We start from the raw sequence: 23,976 nt of genomic DNA, 5'->3' as shown, positions 1-23,976 counted from the left end.
AATGTAGAAAGTATTCAGAGAAGCAGAGTGCTAATCATAAAGAACAGCAAGATGCTCTCAGGAGTAAACTAAACAGGGGACTGCTTGCAAAAAACCAAATGGAACTTTTAGGAAGAAGTAGCACAATTGTTCAAATTTCAAAAATAACTCTTAGGATGGATTACATAGCAGCTTTGACAGAGGTAAAGAGATAATTTATCAGCTGGACTTTAATCTGAAGAAATTACCCACAGCAAAATATAAAGATGAGCCAAGATGCTCAAGAAGAAAGGGACTAGGCAGGGGGACATGCCTATCATATATTACAACATCTTATAGAGCTGTAGTAACTAAAACCATGTTATATCAACCCAATACATAAATTGCCTCATGGAAAATCATGGATAATCTGGAAACTGACTTCATGTATTCATGTGATTTGGATACAGGACAGAATTGGTGTTGAAGATCATGGATCAATTCAAAAATTGCCCACAGATAACTGGATATTTATGCAGTAAGGGGGTGCTGAAATGTCTCTCTACTCTCTGTCATACTCAGAAAGCAATGCCAGATGGACCCTGTTTTTTTATTGTCAACAATCTAAGACTAGACAAGTTTCATAAGATTGTATGACATAATAAAGCAAAATGACTTCAAGGGATTATTGAGTTAAACGATGCATGCTTCAAGATGCCTGTAGGCTTAGATGTCCAATGTGGCAGACTACTTAATTAATAACATGTACTTTACAAAGCTCATTAGTATATATTTATACAATAGATTGCTAAGATTTTTTTTTAAACTGTTTTTCAGTAATGTCACTGCCCCTGTCCATAACTTTTACTAAATAGTAAATGGCTAACACCTCCCTCCAGGACAGCAGCATCTACTACTACTTCTGTTACTAGTGGTTCACAGTTTATAAAAACTTTTCCCATCATTATGTCACTTAATATAGTATTAAGCTACATAGTATAGGCACTGCTGTTATTTTTATTTTGCAGGTGAAATATTAACTCTAAGCGACGGTAACTTGCTCATTTTCACACAACAAAGTAGAGAAGCAACTAAGGATTAAAATAGTGTCTTGCTGATACTGAGTCTCTTATACTGTCCATGATGCTAGAATTTCCCTGCACTCTGGTTTAGGGGTACATAGAGGCAGATGGTAGAAATAGCCTTAGGAAGGAACGGCTAGCGCAGGAGCTTGAAAATTCTAGAGACAATTCAGAAATGTATGTATCGTGTACATCTTAAGCCAGCATCCGAAACAACAATATACGCATCTAATTTTCTATGTGGCAGTACTACAATCTGCCATAGGCAGCCTTCGTGTCATTCTTTCAATTATTTAACCAGTGCTTTTTGTACTGTTGCTCCTTTCCAAGCCTACTAGGAAGCAGGGGCAAGCGAACTAAACATGGTTCGTGTTTTTTCTGGACTTTATCTTAATAGCAGTGGGAAGCCATTGGAGGCCTCTGATCAGTGGAGTATGATAAAGAAAAGTGACCGCACATCTCAGTTCGCCCAAGGCAATTCCAGTTGTTGCCTTCTGTCCTGTCATAGTTATTGAGTTTCCCCTTCCACTTCCAGAAGCATCCCAATTTGGATGATAAATTATATGCTGATCCTGGAGAGAAGGGGAGAGAGGAGGATTCAAGAATGACGCCCAGGTTTCTAGCTTGAACAGCAGGAATAGTTGCCCCATTCTGTGGACAGTTGTGCCGTTAACTGGAAGGGATACACTAGAGGAGGAACTGGGGCGAGGGCAAGATCATGAGTTCAGATTTGGATATGGTGTATTTAAGGTGACTCTTTTATATTGGAGTGGAGACACATATCAAGAATGAGGTGAATTCATGGGTCAGAAGTTGAGGTTATGTCATGATTAGTGATATATTGATTTTAAGAATGATCAGCATGGATGGCAACTCAGGTGATGGAAGTAGATGAAATCACCAAGCCAGAAAGAATTTAAAACAGCATCAAGAGGTCCAGGCCCCTAAGGAACTCAAAGCAGCACTCATTTTCAAGGAAAACAAGGAGGAGCTCACAAAAGAGATAGGGAAAGGAGAGGCCAGAATCATAAGAAAACCGAGAGATGGCCAAGTAATGGCACCCCCAGGAAGGAGTACTGCAAGAAGGGAGGAGGGGACAGCAGTGTCACATGCTATCAAGCGGTTGCATAAAATGAGATGAGAAAGGTGCACATTGAACTAAATAACTAGTAAGTTATTAGACACATTGGTGATAGTGGGTTGGTGGTGTTGGGGGACATAATCCCAATTATGGGATTTTAAGTAATGATTGGGAAATGAGTGTGAACAGTTTTTCAGAATTAATTCTAACTGGGAAGGAAAGAAAGCATTAGTGAAACACCTGGAGGATTTGCAGAATTTACAGGCAGATGGGTTCTCTAAAGCTGCTGTGAGATCACCTAATATATTGTACTTGGAGGCTTCTACCTCTGATATACATCAGACAAATGGAGAAATGTTTTTGTATGATTGCAGCTATTAAATAATTTTACCTAAGTACATTTTGAGGTATTTGTGTAGTTTTTGTTACCTAAATGTTTTAGGCAAATTATTTTTAAGTAGTGGGAGGAAGAACACAATTTATAAAGTTGCTTTAACTTTTTGCAAAAAAAAAAAAAAGCATCTCATGAATTTGTTCAATAAAAACGAAATGCTGCCTTAGTGTTTTCTCACTGTCCAAAGAATTATGCTGCTCTTGGCTTCAGAACACTGGGGATTCTGAATATTCTTTGACAGATAAAAAGGTAAAGATTTATGGCGAAGGAAAGCATTTCTGAAAAAAAGTGCTCCACATTGCCTTTGCTTATGTGCATAAATTATAAACATGGCTCAGGGGTGCAGTCACTATAATAGCTTTTTGCTCTTTTTTTAAAAGAAAATAGAAAATGCTTACTTAGGAGCTACTGCTTGTGTTTCTATTAATGAATCTTCTAAGCTTGAATGATTTTAAATAGGATATTTATATTCCTTGGTTCTATTAGGCCAAGAACTTGGAAAAATATGTGTGATTAAAGTACCTAAAGTAAATGTATGCAGGCATTAAAAATACTCTTAATAGTCAGTAGTAGTAATAATAATATATTTCATAGCTACTTTGAGGAGGATTCACAATCAGGAGAAACCAGCCACCAAATCATATGTTTGTAGAGAGTTGTTTAGCCTCCTGTATTCAAGTTCAATAATGATATTGAGCATCAACAAACAACTCTTCACACAAGCACCCTTGCCTAACCCAAATGAATGAACTTGGTAGGGTTTTGTTGTTTTGTGTTTTTCTTTAACCATTTGGTAAATAGTAACTGAAATCCAGTGTTTAACAAAGGCATTTGCACTATGACTTTGAAGTAATAAAGTCATAATAGATTATGTTTTGCATAATAGATTATGAAAGTCTTATACCCTGAATACAATTTAAAAGTTATCAGTACCATTGATCAGAAATTTACTCTTAAATTTGACTTTTCATTCCTGGAAGTATTTTTAGATTAATTCATTAGCATACCTATATTACTTAATAAGACTTTAAAAATATTTTTCATCCTCTGAATTTGAAATTGTTTACCCATCACCGTCATGTCAGTTTGGTCATTTAGTCACTAAACCCAGCTAGTATTAAGGCTGGCTGTTCATACTTCATGATGATAGTTCGTGTTTGCACCTGTATATACTGTGAAGGTGGTTTGCTTCTGGTGGGGCTTAGCAGTTCTGAAGATTGCTATGAAAACGTGTTACTTATGTAGTAATATCTTTAGAAATTTATCCAATAATAGCATGTGTTTCACTGAACTACAGTGATATATTAAAAATATATTTACCTCATTGAACAAGAACTAATCTTTTAAAGAGTTTCAGAAACATTTAATTCTGTGAGATATGTCAAAAAACCACAAAGGGATTGTTATCATTACTTGTTGAAAACCAAGTGCAACATAGAACTGATGAGAATAAGTTTTAGTTAGTGAATAATGAGGACTTGTGGCCTACACTAGTTTTTTTCTAGAGATTTCTGTATCAAACATTCTGTCTCTCTTCCTATTTGAAGTGGTAACTGTCAAAATAATCCATTTTGAGAATTAGAAGCAGTATTCTTTTAGCTTCATATACAACTTTAAAATATATTTCCTATCTTCATTATGTGTGTGTATTTTTTTAATTTTTATTGAATTTATTGGTATGCTATTGGTTAAAAAAATTATATATGTTTCAGGTGTACAATTCTATAATATATCCTCGGTATATTTCTAAAGTTGTTCTTGGGAAAATAGATCTCCAATATATTTTATACATGTTTTGATGAATTGAACCATAATGTATCACTTGAAATGTGGTAAACATTGAACTACCTCTATTCATAATTAATGAGACTGGAAATTCCCTGAAGCTTGCGTGTGTGGAAAGTGTCAAGTTGGAAAGGAAAACCCCCTTGCTCACTAGAAGAAACCAGCTGAAGGGCTGCTTTTCCTATTTGAGAATAATAGTTACTAAATACTGGTCCATGTGGAAGCTTTATCCTATCCAGTTGAAATAAGATAAATTGAGACAGTTATAGTGAATTGTTTTACAAAGTTAACCACTCTCTTTAACCCTAGTTTTCAAACTGGTTTTGCTTTAAATTACCATTTTATGAAATGATATTACTATTAGACGCATTAGTTCTTTTTACTGTCCTACCTGGAAAAATTAAAAGTTAGCAACCTTGTGCCAGTCCCCTTTTGAACGAAGCTGGCTGGTTGGAAAACTGGGGCAGATATTTAGATGTGCAGAACTGGGGGTAAAAGAGGAGGGAGTTGGGTAAAGAAGCCAAGAGGGAGAATCTAAAGAAGAAAGGACTGGAATGTAGAAAACACTATTTTTAAAGGGGAATTAGCAAATTATCCATTGGAAAGCTATGAGGTCAGATTTAGGGTTTCATCTGTTGTTTCATTCAGCCATCACCTCTTGACACTATGACGGGAGCTCTAAGGCTGTTTCCCAAATGTGCTGAATCCCGGGAATCACTGTGTGCTCCTGTGACACCCATTCTTAGCAGGAGGGGCTGTGGATGGAAACATTGAGAACTGCTGCTTTAGATGATAGAAGATGTGTTAGCTTTTTCTCTGTTCTTGAGCAATTTATAATCTTCATCTCTCTAAGCCTCAATGTTTATATGTAAAATATAGATAATAGATACATAAGGTAAAAGGAAAATGTCTCCAGAGGGATACTGGACCTTTCAAATCGATTAAAGATTATAATTTAATATGTGTGTATATAGGAGATGGCGGTGGCTTCGAGAAAGAAAGGAAGTGAAAGTATACCAAAAAAATTTTTTTTTTAGATTTTACCTCCTCAAAGTTCTGTTTTCCAAGTTGATTATTTGGGTTTTACTTGTTAGGACAATGAAATATTTACTGATATAACTGTCTCACCTTTCTTATTCTTTTTCTCCCCCAAACCAAGCATTCATTTCCAATTTTATACTTCAAATTATAAACTCATGCCCTCAGCAGTTAGACTGGGCATTTACTTAACTGAACCACTCGTGTCCCAGACGAGTGCCATTGACACTGCCTTAAAGGGCCAAACACAGCCCCTGCACTTGAGTGGAGAGGGTTTGCTGAATAAAATGAGAGACCCATGAATCTTTAAATCCAACCCCACCTCTTTTCCACGTATCATCTGCTAAAAACGTTGCATTCTCACTTTTAAGGGCGTTTGGAGAACAGTTGTTCACCATTCCCTCCGAGAGTTGTGTCTAGAGTTTTGCTTCATTTTTGCGTGAACCCCTGTGCGGAAAGCTTGCCCTCGCGCAGCCCTGAACCCCGCTGTCTTGGGCAGGCTTCTGCGTTGACATTTCCAGGTCCTTTGGATTCCCCTAGATTAAGCACGGCGCCTTTTGCTCGTAGTGCTGCGATCGTGAGCCGCTGTTAGTAAGTTACTCTTTCGGTTCGTTTAGCAGCAGCAACAGAAGAACCAGAAGTGATCCCCGACCCCGCGAAGCAGACGGACAGGGTGGTGAAGATAGCGGGCATCAGCGCGGGCATCCTGGTCTTCATCATCCTCCTCCTCGTCGTCGTCCTGATTGTGAAAAAGAGGTAAGGCCGAAGCCTGTTTGGCCTCTCGCTTACCATCTGGGCCACTGGATTCCCAGCGCTCTGGCTTCCCTGAGCTCTGTTCAATTAGAGAATTGAGTTTACAAGAAAAATTAAGTTTTAACCCTGTTGTCAGCATGAGTCTGTTTCTCATGCTTCTAAAATAAGTTTTTGCTGGTTATCTGCAGTTTAACTTCAGATATAAATATCTACTTTTTGTCACATTAACCCTGAAATTAATGGATGGATTTAAATTTCTCAAATGCAGAGATCCTTGTGATGTTAATTGATCTTGTACGTCAAGTGTTATATATTAAGAATGATGAAATCAGGATTTAATCATAATACTTGCGCTGTGGTCTATGAATTATTTCGTACTCTATTTTTCTACAGATTGGCTATAAATAAGATATGAGGAGAATTTAAACGTTATTTTGTAAAGTTGTATATTAAATATTCACTGACTATTTGGGCACCTTAATATGAAAAGTCAAGTTTTTAAAAATTGATCCTTAGTCTTTTATACTGTACCAACTAATATTGTTATCTTCTGGAATTGTGTGAAGATATTAAGACCCACTAGAATTTAAAATGAACTCTAATCTGGAGGTTAAAATATACTCCTGCTGAAAAACATTTCAAAGTATACTGTTTTTATCATTTGTACTTTTTTCATTTCAAAATATGTTATCTGTCAGGCATTGTCTTTAGAAACTAATACAATCCTTCCAATCATATGTTTTAGATAATACTACAACTGGGAAGGACTTCTTAAAGACATCTTTACATGCAGAGCACAGCCCTAAAATAGTTTTGTATATAAAAAATGTTTTTAATTTATGAATTATATTGAATAATATAATAATGATGTTGATTACATTACATTAAATCATATAATATATGATTATGATTAGTATTTTGTACTCAGAATTAATCATTGCCAATATAGATAAGATTCATACTACATGTTTACTGATTCCATCAGAGTTTATTTTAATGTATTCCCTCTTTACAATTATTCCCTGGAGATATATATGTTGGAGAAGACACATCTGCATTAGAAACATTAGGTATGCATTATAGTGTTTTGTGTTAAATTAGCTACATATGTGCTTTCCCCAGTAGTGCTTTCTCTTTTTGCTGTTGTCTACCTCTGTGGTTGGAAAATACATAATATTTGAGTCAGGAAGATTTAAGTATTTTAGTAATACAAATTTTGCCAGTCAAGATCAATACAATCATTGAACTTAAAACCTCCAGATCGTATGTCTCTATTTAGTGTAAATTTATTCTTGGAGGGTTAACTACACTGAACAGTTGAGAGAGTTAATTCAGCTTTGCTTCACAATTAAAATTATTCCAGATTGGACATGGGAGTGAGAAAATAGCCTCTTGTTATGTCCTCGCCTAGTTAAAATTGGGTAAAATTATCAGTTTTATTATTTATTTGAAAACAGTTATTTGTTGTTGGGATCTTACTTATCCAGAGCGTTCTGTTTTAGAAATAACAACAAAATTATTCAAACATAAATCTGATAAAAGTACACCAAAACAGTCTCTAAGCATGATTTGACAGAGGTGCTTTATGCTCTGACAACTCTCTAAAATTGCATAATGTAACAAATTCTTTGCTGGTTCACATTTTAAATGGTTGGATAAAGGGGCCTCAATTAAAATGTTTAATGCTGGAGTTTTCATAGTTATGCTTTAATTGATTGCCTTTCTGTGGAGAGTACGCTAGGCTTTTGCTTCTCTTCTTCATCACCTTCATGACTAGGAAAAGTTGTAATTTTATACACAAAGCTACATATTTAGATATATTACTTTCCAATATATAATATTATAACTAAATTACTTGAATCCCATACTTACCTAAGCAATTTTATAATGATTTTCACTCATATGTTCAGTTTTCTATAAGTAACTTTAGTCTACAGCCCAAAATATCATTTATTTACCTAAGTTAAACCTGTACCTTATCAATATGACTTAATCACAACTATGTTTATTAGACATACACAGAATCATAGATATTATCAAAGTTAGGGAGATAATTTTATTTTAGTATATAACATAGTTACACATTTAATACGCAAGTTTATAATAAAAATAATGAAAAGGCAAATTATTTTAGCCTTTAATGATCTTTATTTTTATGAGAAATTATTAAGTTTACCAAGATTTTATCCCTTACTGGGAATAATAACATATATAGGTATATTTCTCATGTTGAAAAATGTTCTGCGTATTTTTGGTTGTGTGTAAAGAAATGGTTTGGAATTCAATTTAGTAAAATTCTACAGCTGAGGGTATATGTAAAGTAAGTTTTCAGGCTAAGAAAAGGGATATTGCATCTTTCAAAACTCAATGCCATTTTTTAATTTAATCGCTGTTCAATTATTTCCAAATGTATGCCATTATTTCATTGGTTATGTATTATATTTTAAATGCACAGCATGAATGCTTTAATAATTCCAAACATAAATTTGAAATTATGTTTCAATACAGTAAATGTTTGTGTATGATATGGTCACATACATCTACTGTAGACATATTTTTGTGTATATATAGTGTATGATACATATGTATATTCACATAATATATGTATGTACCTGTGTACCATTAAGATATAATGACTTGTTTATGAAAATTTAGGTATCATTCTGCGTATATGCTCTATTAACCTAATAGATCTCTATGTTTTGTATCTGAAGAATAATAATCAGTTTAGTGTACAGGTTCTATACACAGCTGTTCCATCTGTCATGACATTTAGATGGTAATGGAAGAAATGCTTAACTGCATGTTGAAGATACACAATCCATTTAATTTTTCAATTTTTTTGGCTATAAAAGAAATGTCAGCATGTTATTTTCCCCCCAAATTATGTATTTAAAATTTTATTTTTCTATTGCATATCTGTCTAATTGCATGGCAAAAGATATCTAACCAATGCATGAGCAAATTGAAATGCAACCAAAGACAACATGAATTTTATTTTATTTCATTTTATTTTTAACGCACATTTTTCTGCTTTATTGAATGTGACAGAGTCACGCTTTTCATTCACCATTGCTTCTCTTTTTCCACTGTCTGTGATTTGCTTGCCAGGAGGAGCTACTATTCTTACTCCTACTACCTGTAAGTAGAAAATGGGTGATATACGACTTTACATGTGTTAAAGATGCAGTATCCCTTTTCAAAAACAAAACAAAACAGGACGTTTGCAATTTTGGTGACATTTCAAAAACTGGGTTTTTGGACTCTAAAACTAAAAAGTTTACCGATTAACTTATTTTGTTAATCTTTTTAAAAAGGGATATTGTATTTCTGTATGTTCAGCTACTTTTAATTTTAATTTTTAGTTTTCCATAAGTAGCTTTAGCCCAAAATATCATGTATTTACTTAAGTTAAACCTGTACCTTATCACTATGATACCTCACTCATCTGGTAGAGGTAGTGGCTATAACTCACTAATCCCTATCTTTATATAACACTGTTGTATTTCACAAAATGGCCCAAGTGATGTATTCACAGAAGAACCATCAAAAGTGGCTTCACAGGATGCAAATCACATGCGCCTTGATTGTGAAAACATCTGTCTTCACATTTCTAGGTATCCAAGATGGGTTATAACTTCAGAACGAACGAACGCCTTTAGTCTGGCCATCTAGGCAGTCAGTACACTCTTGTGAAAACAAATGGATAAAATCATAATGTTGCAGTGGCAAAGAAATAAAAGATATTTTAGAGAAGAAAGTTATTGTTTATTTTAACTTAAATAGGACAATTATTTTAAAAAACCAAGAGCAAAGTGGGGGAAAGCCCCTTCCACTTGCACAACAGATGCACTGGTGTCACATACCTTTTCTCTTCCAGGCTTCACTCACCCAGTAATTAGGTTGCAGTGCCGGTTTGGATAAGAGCGGAGAGTGTGGCCCCTGCTATTTTCCTACTCACTTTCAGCATGCTGCCTTAGATGCCAGAATGCTCATCCAGTCCAAGGCAGTGATGCAGCAGAGTATTCGTGGACATTGCTTGGTCACTGTTTGATCCACCAACTTTTAAGGCTTAAAGATTGTGATTACAGCCCTGCCGGGCGTGGCTCAGCGGTTGAGCGTCGACCTAGGATCCAGGCGAACAGGGTTCGATTCCCGGTCAGGGCACATGCCCGGGTTATGGGCTCGATCCATGGCTCTCTCATCATTGATGTTTCTATCTCTCTCTCTCCCCTCCTTACCTCTGTCTGAAATCAATAAAGATATATTTAAAAAGAAAAAAAGAAAAAAGAAAAGATTGTGATTACATGTGTTTGGGGCATATCCACACTACTTATTTCACTAGGTACATTTCAGCTAGCTTTACAACAAAATTTGTTGAGTCTCAATGACTAACAATTCTGCCAACCTTTTAAAGTATTATAAACATTTGGCTTCTTAAAATCTGCTAAACAAGCAGGTGTAAGCTAACAATGCTCCTAGCTTACTGTGATGAATCGTAATATCTTTGTTAAATCATGTTGGATGAAGCCAAAGGTAATTAACTGTACCATTTCATACAGTGATGGAGCACTTTTCCTCTTTATAGCCCACCCATATACCCACCTGTGGAAGTTAATGCTATTGGCTGCTTTGATAAGGAAAGTCATCTGCACATCTGTCAAATTCAAGTAGTTGCAAAACGAATTAACTGTCCTGAAGTGCACATTATATATGTTTGTTGCACAGAGGGAGACGAAGCACCAAACATACAGAAATCAATAAGTATTTAATTATGAGAATGTCAATAAGCTTCCCCTTAACTATCTATATATAGATAATATTAGAATGGGATTGCCTCTTTAGTGTACAGATAATATTCCAGTATTCTAGGCTAGGCAGTAGATTGTGATACTTTTATTGTAATATTTAGGGCTACTGGCATTATTAATCATAATGAGAAAGAATGTCACAGAGATATGCTTTTCAGAGCTGCTCAGACATAACTAGTAAAGCTAATCCTAATTAAAGATTTTTTTAAATAAAAATAGAAATAGATTAGAATTTAAAAGTTAACCAGATGTGATCTTTGAGCTAACATTCATTGACATCATCATAGTAATGCTCAGTTCTTGATCAAAACACTTCACTCTGATGTTAATTTCTATTTGTAATAACCTGAATTAAAGACTACCCACAGTGTTGTTGTGAGAATTTAGGTATTAGAACCAAGCTGATAATGCATGGTTGGCAGATAATAGTAAAGGTTATAGTCCCCTGTTAACAACTAACAAAGGTTTGAAAAGTAAAAATCCTTCATTGCCATGTAAACTTTCACCTGTCATGAATTTCACAAATTCATTACTTCATATTTTTCCTTAATCATAAAATATATATAAATTATATCTATTTTAAAGTAAAGCCTCAAAATTTAAGCATGCCTTTTCTATTTGCTTTTGAACTGCTTATCTTCATAAATTTAACATTTTAATCCAAATTTCATGTTGTATTATATTTATCCAGTTCAGTCTCTTAAATTTTTTGAGGAATGATTTATTCTTTCTTCTTGCCCAACAAGCAAAGACAAAGTTATTTCTTAAACTATCTTTTTTGCTGTTTCAAAATTTTAAAATGGCAAAACAGTTGTGCTGCGTTCACATTTCAACAAGTAATGTTTAACTCCTAGAGCAAGTAGATGCCTTACATTATAGTACACTTTGTAATGTGGCATTTAAAAATGTCAGCAACTGGATATAGTATAAGAGTATAGGCCTTGAAACCAGGTCATTTTTCACTGCTTATTAGATAAATAACCTTGGGCAAGTTATTTAACCTGTCTGAGCTTCTATAAACTCATCTATACAATTAGAATCCTCAAGCCTTTTTCAGGGGGTTGATCTGAGAATTAACTGAATTAACAAATGAAAAGTGCAAAGCATATAACAGGCCTAATTCATCCACTCAACAGGTATTTATTTGAGTGCCTGCTATGTGCCAGACACTGCTCTAAGTGCTAGGAATATACAGATGGTTATTCCCTTCATGGATCACTCAGTGAGGAAAACAATTAAAGAACACTTGCCATGATATGTGATGAGTGTTATGAGAGGCAGAAAACATGGTGCTGTAAACACACCTAGCAGGGAAACCTAACTTGAAATGGGTTGTTGGAATTAGTCAGAGAAGCCTCCCTGTTGAGGTGATATGGAATGCAAGTTAACCAGATATCAGAGGTCAAAAAACATTTTACTTCAAAGAACAAATATCCTTTATGACATCATAGAGGTTAAGTTTGGAAAGCGAAGTCTATAGACTAAAATATGACCTACTGATGTTTCGTTTGCTTCATACACTGTTTCAAAAAATAAAAGCACTTGAAAAAAATCAGGAAATTTCACATAATGTTAAGATTCATTACTTCTCTTTAAATATAATTTAAAAATCAGAGGCTCAACACTGGGATCAGATGCCAGTAGTCACCTAGACAAGTTGCCCCTGGGCTGCTCTCCAGGTCTCCACAATCCCTACCCTTCCTTACTGTGTCTTACCACTGGCAGCAGCACTAGTTTATAGTTCCTGTCTGAGACCTGTAAGGCCATTATGGGGTCTTTACTGCCCAGCCTAGAAAAAGAGGCAATAACGTTACAATGAATAGAGCAAATAGTGCTAATAAGTGGTGATGGTGGTGGTGGTGGTGGTGGTGGTGGTGGCGGCGTAGTTAGTAGTAGTGATGGTTGTGATGGCGTAGTTAGTGGTAGTGATGGTGGTTGTGATGGTGTAGTTAGTGGTAGTGATGGTGGTAGTGGTGGTGCTAGTTCTTATTATACTTTTGTCATTGTTTTCTTACTACTAGTACTGTCATTATCATTATTATTTCTTTAAAAAATAGCCACTTCAATCCCTAAAGCTCAGTTTATGACTGTCTTAGGTGTCAGATCTGCTGCATTCATATGTTGGGTGCATTGGGTATAAACCCCCTGAGGTCAAGTATTATAATTCTCAGAAAAAAAATATTCTTTTCAGGAGTAGCTCTTGAATTGCTAGATTAATATTTAAAGGAAAGCTTTTGGACATAAATACAGCTATTAAGTGAGTCTTTAAAAAAGTATTTGTAGCACATTTACTCTACTACAGATACTAATGAGAATCAGAAGAATATGTGCTAGCTAATAATCTAGCTGAGAAATGCTATTCTTAAAACAACTAAAGGATATTTCCAAGGCGACATAAACTGCTGCCATAAATTTAGAAACGTAATCTGGATATTATAAGCTTTTAGAGTGCCTTTATTTATATCATGTAAATTGCCTTGTTAATGTGATGTAAATGTTTTATATACCTTTAATAGTATTTTTATTACATGTTTCATGTATAACAGCCACAAAGAATCAGAATGTATTTCATATCTTTGATATTAAGATAAAATTTTCAGTATTTGAGTAGCTGAAAAGTCTAACTCTTCTGTTTTCCAAGTCCCCTAAGTAATTGCCCTTTATAATGACTTTATAAGGCATTTCTATAGTGGATATTCTGCCATCTGGTTCTAAAACACACTTTTAGGACCTGACCATATCTATAATTCAAGATTATAATAATTTGTGTAATACATGTACTTTTTTATATAATATATAACTTTTCCATATATTCCTATGCATTTGCATTATATCTAGCTGTGGTTGATTTTAGAAGTCTCCTGATTAGGTTTGGATTGTTATAAGCATATTGGTAAATACGTTAATGCTACACATGTTGCATTTTTACTGAATAATAAAACAGGGAATGAAGAATGGGATTGCTTTGCTTATTTTAATTGGATGAGTATAGTACAATAAACTTGAAAAGTAGTTGTGTTATTCCTCAGAATAACTTCTAAAAGTTGATGAAGGAATTAATCACCCAGGAGGAAAACCAAAACTTAGCTTTAGCCTAAATTTTTCTTGAGCAACTCTAATAAGGAAATATTTACGTATGATTGTAATAAAGTGTAGTTATATTTTATAATACTTTATTTTAATGATAAAATCTGAGAAATAAGAGGTTTGGGTTGACAGCTGAATGTTGCAATAACCAAGTGACAAACTAGTTTCATAGCAACCAAAAAATATTGTCTGAATGTCGAACTTAATTCCTGAAATTGTGACCTCAATTATTTCTAAACCACATTTATATCCTTACCCTTGGGCTTTCCTGAACTACATAGTGCTGGTGCCAGCTCTCCTTCCAGCATCGCACTAAGGTCTCCCTTTTGTACTTGCCTTGGCAGCAAGCTTGCTAAGAAACGCAAGGATGCCATGGGGAACACCCGGCAGGAGATGACGCACATGGTGAACGCCATGGACCGAAGCTACGCCGACCAGAGCACGCTGCACGCCGAAGACCCCCTTTCCATCACCTTCATGGACCAGCATAACTTTAGCCCAAGATGTAAGTCCTTCATTAAAATTTCCACAAGTGATTTTTGAAACTCTTTTAGTACACTCTGAAGTCAGTGTTATCTTTTGAATAGTGAGAGAAACTAAGGAAAAGAGATGGAAGAAACAGCTAGGAAAAGAAAAGAAGCTATAGAGAATATTATGGAATTTATAAGAACTTATTTTCAGTCTTGTTACTAGATTCACTTTAACTTCAAACTGCATGAATTTTATTACTATATCATCATAAGAGATTTTCATATATACCACTCAGACCAAATCGTATGTCGCTTCTTTAATATACTTGGTTGCCTACATAAAATGAGTTTATGTCAGATTTATAGTATATCTTTCCATTTTAGTCTTCCTTTGTGTAAGATAAAGTTCTTTGTGAGATATGAAACATATTCTTTCTGGGAATTATTGGCATAGGTTAAATTATTCTATTAAAATATTCTATAGGCTCCTGGAGAATTTCAGTAACAAAATATTAACTGAGGGAAAGAGGAATCTACATGCCCATTAGTATCTGGTGTAAAGTCCAAAAGTTTGCTTGAATTAGGGGATTGTCAGGAAATGGTGAAATCCATCCTTCCATCCATTCACCCGTTTACCAACTGATCCATCCCTCCATCCATATTAAGAATTCCTAATGTTGACCAATAAAGGCAGGACTTTTAAAATATTTCCACTGAAGTACTGTTTAATGGCAGATGATTTGAATAATTGTCCCACAGTCAATACTAGATTATCTTCAAATTTCCAATGAATTTTATATTTTTTTCTATAGCACTGTGTTTGTTACTTAAATGTAAGTTGAGTTATCTGACTTTCTTTCTTCAAATTCTCAAGTAAAATTCATGCTTGAGGAAGGCAAATGATATTTATCCTTGGCCTTGTACACACAAGGGCATTCTGCCACAGATCCCAGAGGTTTTCTTACCTCAGGTTGGAAAATATGTGTGTAAGGGAAGAATAGACAGTAGAAGTATTATTTCTTATACAGATTATAAACATATGTTGTAGTAAGGTTGAGAAAATAAAGTGTTTGTAGGTCGTATGCATTTAGGCCTTTTCAGAAAGGGAAGCTTCTTTGATTTCTGAAATGTTCAGCTTGGTGAAAATCTTCAGACATTATTAGCCCTAAATGCAGCCCATCATTTTCCTTGATATATATCTAACCAAAGTAGTTAGAAAAGCTATAGTCATTTTGGAATTTAATTTTCATCATGATACGGCCTTTCTGATCTATTTTATTTTTATTTCACTATAAGATAAATGATAAAGAAGAACATAAAATATTGTTGAAAGTAAGTTTTGCTGAAAATAGAGATGCACCATCTCTCTAACAACGTGATTTAACAGTTAACCCATTAAGGATTTGAAAGCATTTTTGTTCCCCCAACTTTTCTGTCTTTTGTCTATCTTATTGGGAAGCTTGAATTCAATAGTGTAACTGTAAATATCCACTTATGAACTTAGAGAAAGGATTAAATCTATTTCTCACGGTTAACTGAAAAGAACTTATTTGGAATGAATATGAGATAGTTATTTCTCTAGGTACCTTGCATTTGATAGATATAAAATGCTTGGGTTTCCCCCATAATTTTATAATCTTTATAATGTCAATTTGAATCTTCCTTGCTTTATAAATTAAACAGAGTACTGACCTACAATTACAGATGCTCCTTTCTTGGTGTTTTGCGATAACCCAAGCCACAAGAGAATTTTACTCATAGTAATCATAGAAAGTTTAATAATGATATTTCTTAATAAAACATACATCTATTTTAAAGGGAAAAAAGAGAGTAAAGTACACCTTTAGGGCAATATGTTCCTTCATGAGCTTTGTTTTCCTATGCAGTGCCCAATGACCCACTTGTGCCGACTGCTGTGTTAGGTGAGGCCCTAATTCTTTATCATCTTTTTTTGCATGGATCATACCTCCTTGCATGGGGTGTAACTTTGTCGACAGAGTAATTATTTACAGTGCAGGCAGCAGCTTGATTTAAAGTATATAGTCATTGTCTTATCAAAGAGAACAACTGTGGTCGACCCAGTCAAATGTAGTGGATTTCAAAGTAATAAGGTGTACTTTTCTAAAGCAACATATTCAATAATTCTTGGTTCTGTTAGATTTGGAGCAAAAGTACAATGGCTCTTAATGTAAGACTTATGTTTATTTATACAAGTTAGTAGAATGAACCCAAATGCACATATCAGGAACCAGTACTACCTGAATAATTTCTTTATATGTAAAAACCTATCAGATGGAAAGGGATTTTCTAAATCCTCTTAATTTTAATTTTATAGTTACTATATAACATCTAAGACAACTGGTATTACTAGCTATAAATAAGTCCTTTCCCGATGTAAAATTACATTAATTTTTAATCTAATTACATATTTAAGAATAGAATGAGTTTCATTTCAATTTGTACTCTGTTCCTTGACTGATTTTACACCAATGATTCATGACCAGCTTGCTTATATATTCACATGTTATAAACCACTTTTAACCTAGTGTTTCTAATATTTAAGATTTAACCAAAGAAATGTAGAAATTGCCAGATAAACGTGTCTTAAAAGTTCCCAGTTTTCATGTTTCATATTTAAATTTCTTGGGAAAATAAAACTTTAGCTTACATTTTATGCATGTTTTATTATCCATGTATTCCACATTCAGTTACATTTTTAAAATATTTTGGAACAGATCCGCTAATTCAGTTAAGTAAAATACACCCCCTTTTCACTAAAATAATTATTTAATGTTATAATTTTATAAATAAAGAATATGTATTCTAAAAGAATCTGGAAGTCAGTGTTCTCTATTTCTGGTTGCAATCTCCCTTTAATGTCCACACCAATCATGGCAGGGAAGTGAACTGAGGAATTTGTCCCAAAGGGTGGCCTGACCATTTAGGGAGAAGTCAGGAATCTTGATCATTACGAAGGCACCAAGTGCCTCTGAAAATGTCATCTTTTGTTGAGCACTCTAGAACTCTGAATTAATAAGTAAAGTTCAATTAAAATATTAAAACTCACTGGGAAAAACATTAGATGCCTAAATGTTAAAATGTTATTACAGTAATATTTTAAGCACATGTAGAGTTGGATCCAAGTCTCAGTCCTCCTATGGATTCATATAAACTGGTGAAAATACCTTTCATCTTTGCTTCCCCATCTGTAAAACAAACAGTATAATTCCTACCATACCTTTTCCACAGAGTTTTGTAAAAGAGAAAATAAGTCTGAGTGTTTACAAACTATATAGTTGAAAAGTTTATTATAATAGTTTTCCCTGTGAAAAGGGATATTTATGTTTAAGGAAGACTAGTGCTAACACAATGGAATCATCAAATCTGTTCATATTAACAGTCATTATGCATTTTATTTCATTTTGAAGTCGGGCTGTTTAGTTTTTTTTTTAATTGTTTAAAAGTTAAATCGCATTAATCATATCAGATATAAAATGATTTGATGCATTTTTCATCATTCTTGGAATCATGTTTATAGTTGTTTTGCATCCAACTGATTGTGTGTTTATAAAGCAATTTTGAACTCATTTCAAATATTGCTTGATATTAACATCTACGTACTGATTTTAAAAGAGCTTAGAAACTTTTCGTATTAATTCATGTATTTGTTTTTTTGTATTTTACTGCTTCTTTGGGTTAAAGTCCCTATAACTGGTAAGTGTATTGCAAAGAACTCTAGAAAACCTTTCCATCAAAGAAATACTTGAAGTTCTTACATTTAAATGTGTAATAAGGATAATGATTAGTACATGTACTCTCAACGCTAGTCACATTATTAGGTGGCTTAATGAGGTGGAAATGTATTGAGATTAATAATTCATATGTGATTATTTTAAAGAATGCTGCTCATTGTACTACTGTATTAAAACAATGAAAACAAAAGGCATTTCATGCTGGAACATGCTAATGTAAGATTTAGAATATGGGCGAAGTCTGTGTTTCTCGCTGAGCCTTTGGCAGAGGCAGACATTCTGCTCCCGCAGGTATGATGTGAGCTCTCGGGCTTAGGCAACTGCATTTTGCCTCACTGACATCATCCCTCGCCTCCTCCTGAGCCGGACAGTGCCCAGGTTCATTTTACTGGAGAGATGTATATATTCTTTATGTCACTCTATCCATTGTAATATTTTAGCAAAGACAGATCAATTGAGCATAGTCTCGTTGGAAGAAGAGGAAAATCTCATGAGTTATGTTTGCTATCAAATGTTTGTGTGGAGAGGGGTGGGCAAAACCTAAATAAAGGGCATTAATTCGGTTGGATCACAACAGAATCCAACAGAGGTCTTTTTGATTCATTGTGGTATTTTAGAAGTAAATGCAGAAAAATAAATAAAAATGCATTCAGCCTAATAAGCGAAAGTAAAATAAATGCAATCAAGCTAAATTATAGAAGCACAGAAATCTGATTGTGGGGTTCTTTTTTTTTTTTTTTTTTTCCCTTCTCCAGGAAGAAAAAATGTTTATCATGGGGACAACAATTCATTTTTTGCCATATCCTATTTGTAGAGTTGGTGATAGAACAGGCAAATGTACCAGCACTTGAAATATGTTTCACTGTTAATTAAATATCGTTCTCTACAGTATGCATTATCATTAAAAACAAAAGTTCCCCTAAGAGTGTACTTTCTCTTCTGTTAATGAGCATGGCAGTATAATGCTTTTCAGAGTAACACCCCTTAAAACACTTTTTTAAGTGGTAAGTTTAAATGTGATAAATATAAGCATGCTTTTTCTCATTGTAATGATTAGAACTATGGTCATTAAAATAATATTTATTCTTTATAGGTAAATGTTCTTGTTTTTTCCTTCCTTCTTATGACAGAGAGATACTTAAAGTTTCTTTTCATTTTAAGCTTATAACACAGTTGGGATGGGGCCTACACTTAAATGTGGGTGGTAAGGGACTCAACTGATTTTAACTAATTAATTCATTGAAATGTTTTGACTGCTTCGCACCAGGCACTAGGAATATATACATACATATATATATATATATGTATGTATATATATGACTCTATCTCTATACTATAAGTGCTTAGAGTTTGATGAAGAAAATAGACCAGTAAACAAATTCTTAAAATACAAAATAAATGAAATGAATTAGAACAAGAGGCCATGAAAACATAAAGCAGGAGCTGTGTAGCTCAGCCTGGATGATCCAGGGAAGAATTTCAGAGGTAGCAACTACATATTTTGTTTCAGAGACATACACTGGTTTCTTTCACACATAGCCAGAAGAGTCCAAATATATTTACAGTATAAACAACAACAGCAATAATAATAATAAACCAAGTAGGTAGAAATTGAGTATAAATACACATGGGACCTGGCTAGCAGACATAGAGGGCCCAGGGGATCATTCTGTAGGATGCCCATGTTTCCCTGTCTGGAGTGCCATGGTAAGAAGCCCCAGGTGGTTGGCCATAGTGAGGCCACAAGAGCAAGCAGAGCGGCAATGTGGGGATAGGTTGCCTAGAGGGAGTTTGGGATACGGCTGCCAAGGAGTTTGTTCAGTTTAATCAACAATGAAAACACCTCTCCAATTGACAACTTGATTTTCTGGTCCTACTCTGTACTGCTATGACTGCAGATCCAAGAACAAAGTAAGAACCCAGCAGAATCTCCCACTATGCTTTTTAAAAGTGGATCAGATGTCTCTCTACATCTCAGAACATCTGTGGTCTTGCTGAAATAAATATGTGTACTCTGACCTCATACCTTGAACTGAAGTGAAAGGCTTTGTCTTTATGGGGATGCTGCCCTAGGCCTAGACTGTATTTCTTTCCCTTCCTCCTGTTATCAGAAAGATCTTGAGGTCTTAAAAATCTTCTTTGCTTTGATATATATTAAACAAGGTAACTTTGTCTTTTTTTTAATGTTCTTGAATCTGAAAAAGATGAGAACCACAGTGCTACAGCAGAGTCCAGTCGTCTTCTTGATGTACCTCGCTACCTCTGTGAGGGGACAGAATCCCCTTACCAGACGGGACAGCTGCACCCAGCCATCAGGGTGGCCGACTTACTGCAGCACATTAATCTCATGAAGACATCAGACAGCTATGGGTTCAAAGAGGAATATGAGGTGAAAGTTTCTGTACTATGTTAAATGTTATTTCTAACCATGGTACTCAGAGTGGAATTTAACAGATTTCCTCCCTTTAACATAACAGAGTTGAATACTCTGTGGACATTCTACTCCTGTGTTTGAGTGAAAAATCAAACACAGGAGTAGAGAGGAAGTAGACAGATGGAAAGAAAAGGGCACTGCCTGGGGTCGGATCTAGATCTAAATACATTATACATTTTAGGAATTCAAAAATGCTGGGTTTCATACTTTATTTTCTGTTACTTAAAAACCACTCTGTTAGACCTTACACCTCCCCACCCAGAAGTTCATAGCAAGATACCTTGGGTTCCATTGTATCATTACAGGTTCTCTTATTCCAAAGACTTAAGCAGTAGGTACTTATCTGCCTCTTTGTTGTTGACCCTTTGTTGAGAAATGAGATGAAGCCTTGTGTTTTAAATGTACTTTTTGTCACTCTTAGTTTTGTTTTCTGCATAACTGTTTGAGGGTGTCTGGGAAGAAAAAACAGCGCTGCAAATTCAAGTGTTCAGAAGCCAAAAGAAGGATATGAGAAATTCCTCTTCCAACTTTGTTTCCCCTTCCTACTCAAACCAAAACACCAATATTTAAACTATAAGGAAGTGATTTAAATTAAACACTCCAACAAACAATACATAGCAAAAAGGGAAACCGTTCCTTTGCACCTGCACTTGCTGAGAAATATCTGTGGGGGGGGGGGAGGGAAGCTCTTGCACCACCGTACAAGTCCCACCACAAATACCCCTTCGTACTTGTACCACCATACACACACACTTCAAGTGCAAGAATTCAGGCACTAATTTAAAACACTGTTCAAAATGCGTCCAACTTCATAAACACTACATTATATTTAGATTACTTGTATACCTTAGCTTGGGAGTGAATACAATTATCTTTGAATTTCTAAAGTTGGGTTTAGATGTATGCCGGAAACACTGTGCTATGGTCACGAAATAGTGCAAGGAATTACAGTGTGCTGCCAGAGCTAGTTTTTTTGTTCATTTCGTTGTATTCCTGTGTAGCTCACTTCAAAGACTGTTGACTCTTTGAAGACCCCATTTCCTGTGTTGAGCAAAGTTAAAGGTTTTTTGCAAAAAGAAGTCTATACCCATATTTTAAATTTCTACATATGGCAGTTAAACCAATCAACAAATTCATCTGTTCCAAGATTCTTGAAGATGGTGACTTTTTTTTTTAATTTTCATATGGTCCCTTGTAGAGACTCAGTCATTTTCATGATCTTCAAAGAAATTGAAATGTGATGTATTGCATATGATTTAATGAATAATTATGGGGAGAAACAAGGGGTTTTTTCCCCCTGTTATAATTGCTATAGGAAGCACATTTAAAAGATAACTCATTAAAAGTAGTTTTGAAGTTTTTGATGCTTTCTCTACCTCCTTCTCACAAAGTTATAGCGCTCTTAAATTTGAAAAAATTTTAAGGTCCTTTTTTTCTGAAGTTGTTTTTTGTCCTTAATTTGAACTCAGTCCAGTCTATGACGAACAAGTAGGAGTCCAGAAAATAAGCTTTGCTCTGAAAATGGAACTTGTTAGAAAGTGGCTATTATTAATTTTGTCTTCAGAGCAGATAAACCTGATCCATGAAAAGGAATTAAATTCAGTCTGCTTGCTAATGTCTTTTTTTCTAGAGCTTCTTTGAAGGACAGTCAGCATCTTGGGATGTAGCTAAAAAAGACCAAAATAGAGCAAAAAACCGATACGGAAACATTATAGCATGTAAGTTCTCATAGAACTCTTGATGAATATAAATATTTTGTGTAGAAGATAAACAGTAAGTTGCAATTCCTCTTTATATGGTTTTAAATTTTAAGAGAATCCCAGGGTGTGTCACATCTGTTTATAAAATAATCTACTGAATATTAAATCAGCATTGGCTATTGGCAGTGACTCTCAAATTGTCACCATCTTCGTTAATTAAATTGATTCACATTCTTCACCCTGTGGATATAGTTCTGTGTGATGCATGGGGTGTTATTAAACAACTGAGAATATCAGAAAAATGAAAAGAAAGGTGTTTTCAGTGATAAATGAGTATTACACCTCCACCAAACCCCGTCAAGGTGGGAGCGGCCTTTCTGCATCCCTTTAGTCCTTCCTGGGCCGTCTGAGCTCCAGTTGCTCCCTGTTACTTATCACTGGGGGCCGCCTCCTCCTCAGCTCTCCAGCATGTGTACATGGATAAATAAATGAATTACCGTGTGCAACCACAGAAGGTTGAGGAAAGTAGCATCACTTAGCTTGTAACTAACTACTCATTTACTTTGACCACTCTATTCTCAATTTAAATTATTTTAAAGATTCTAATGAATACATCAGGATTTATTCTCGACTCTCAAGAAATAAGAAGTTGAGAGCAGGAGTTCAAAATTCACACCCGACTTCTGTGGCTCCTTTGCTGGAAAGGAGATGGAAGGGTCCCGCCCACTTACAACCTTGGCTAAGAAGCAAAATCAGGAGTCAAGGCGAGTTTAGTTCCTCAGACCAGTCCGTGACTCAGATGAGTCATCAGACATTAATTATCATGTCCCCTCAAATCTTCCTAACTTACGAAGATGTTAGTCACTAGATAAGCTTTATTAACAGAATATTATAATCATATTAAGTAATAAGCTCATTCAAGTTCTTGTATTTCTTCAAATGACTGGTGTTTAAGAAAATTGAGATACTATGTTATGGGTGAGCTCTTATCAACCATTGAATTATTCTAAGTCTCTACCAGTGGCATTGATTGAGAACAGAGGAAATATTTAATAGCTTTTATTTTATTATTTACAAATTGTAGATGATCACTCCAGAGTAATTTTGCAACCTGTCGAGGATGATCCTTCTTCAGATTACATTAATGCCAACTATATAGATGTAAGTATTTTTACAGTTCAGTATGCCCAATTTCTTGGCTTATATATGTGAATCTTTTTGCTTGTTATTACCTATAAAGTGATTGCTAGCTTTTTAAAAATAACGAACAAACTGTACACTTTTCCTTGTTCTACGTCCTAGTACTTACTGACGTTGTTGTGCTTTCTTTCACACCTGACTTTGGTTTGGGCTGTAGATTTGGCTGTACAGGGATGTAAGTACCACTATATGTAAATAACAGTATCCTATTATGAATATTTAATGTAACTACCCTTAATTACAGTTATTACTAATGCCACTACTAGCTCTCTCTGCATGCTTCACGTAATTAGCCTCATAAAGTATATCTATGTTCATTTCTTTGTAATTCCTTTACATGTGTAAAGATCTACTTTATCTCCTTCCCTTTTCTATGTTTAGAAAAACAGGACCATTTTTACCTCTTGACAATTTATTACGTACCTGAGTTT

The 23,976-nt window shown here is 34.8% G+C and overlaps 1 protein-coding gene across 2 annotated transcripts in view; it reads left to right on the top strand.

Annotated features, from left to right (window-relative positions):
* The window catches only part of PTPRK (protein tyrosine phosphatase receptor type K), a 434,061-nt gene that overhangs the window by 387,637 nt on the left and 22,448 nt on the right, over window positions 1–23,976 (top strand). The window contains exons 14-18 of one of the 2 annotated variants that reach the window (XM_087817607.1): window positions 5,959–6,094; window positions 14,334–14,494; window positions 20,416–20,600; window positions 22,276–22,363; window positions 23,430–23,506. In XM_087817607.1, the coding sequence (XP_087673733.1) occupies window positions 5,959–6,094; window positions 14,334–14,494; window positions 20,416–20,600; window positions 22,276–22,363; window positions 23,430–23,506 (647 nt within the window). Of the gene's footprint in view, window positions 1–5,955; window positions 6,095–14,333; window positions 14,495–20,415; window positions 20,601–22,275; window positions 22,364–23,429; window positions 23,507–23,976 lie in introns of both variants that reach the window. The other variant, XM_087817606.1, reaches the window with a different exon arrangement.

Source organism: Miniopterus natalensis, chromosome 5 (assembly GCF_054644295.1).
Source record: "Miniopterus natalensis isolate mMinNat1 chromosome 5, mMinNat1.hap1, whole genome shotgun sequence".
Classification (NCBI taxonomy): domain Eukaryota; kingdom Metazoa; phylum Chordata; class Mammalia; order Chiroptera; family Miniopteridae; genus Miniopterus; species Miniopterus natalensis.
The sequence above is the reverse complement of the archived record's forward strand: the minus strand, read 5'-3'. Positions and strand labels throughout refer to the sequence as shown.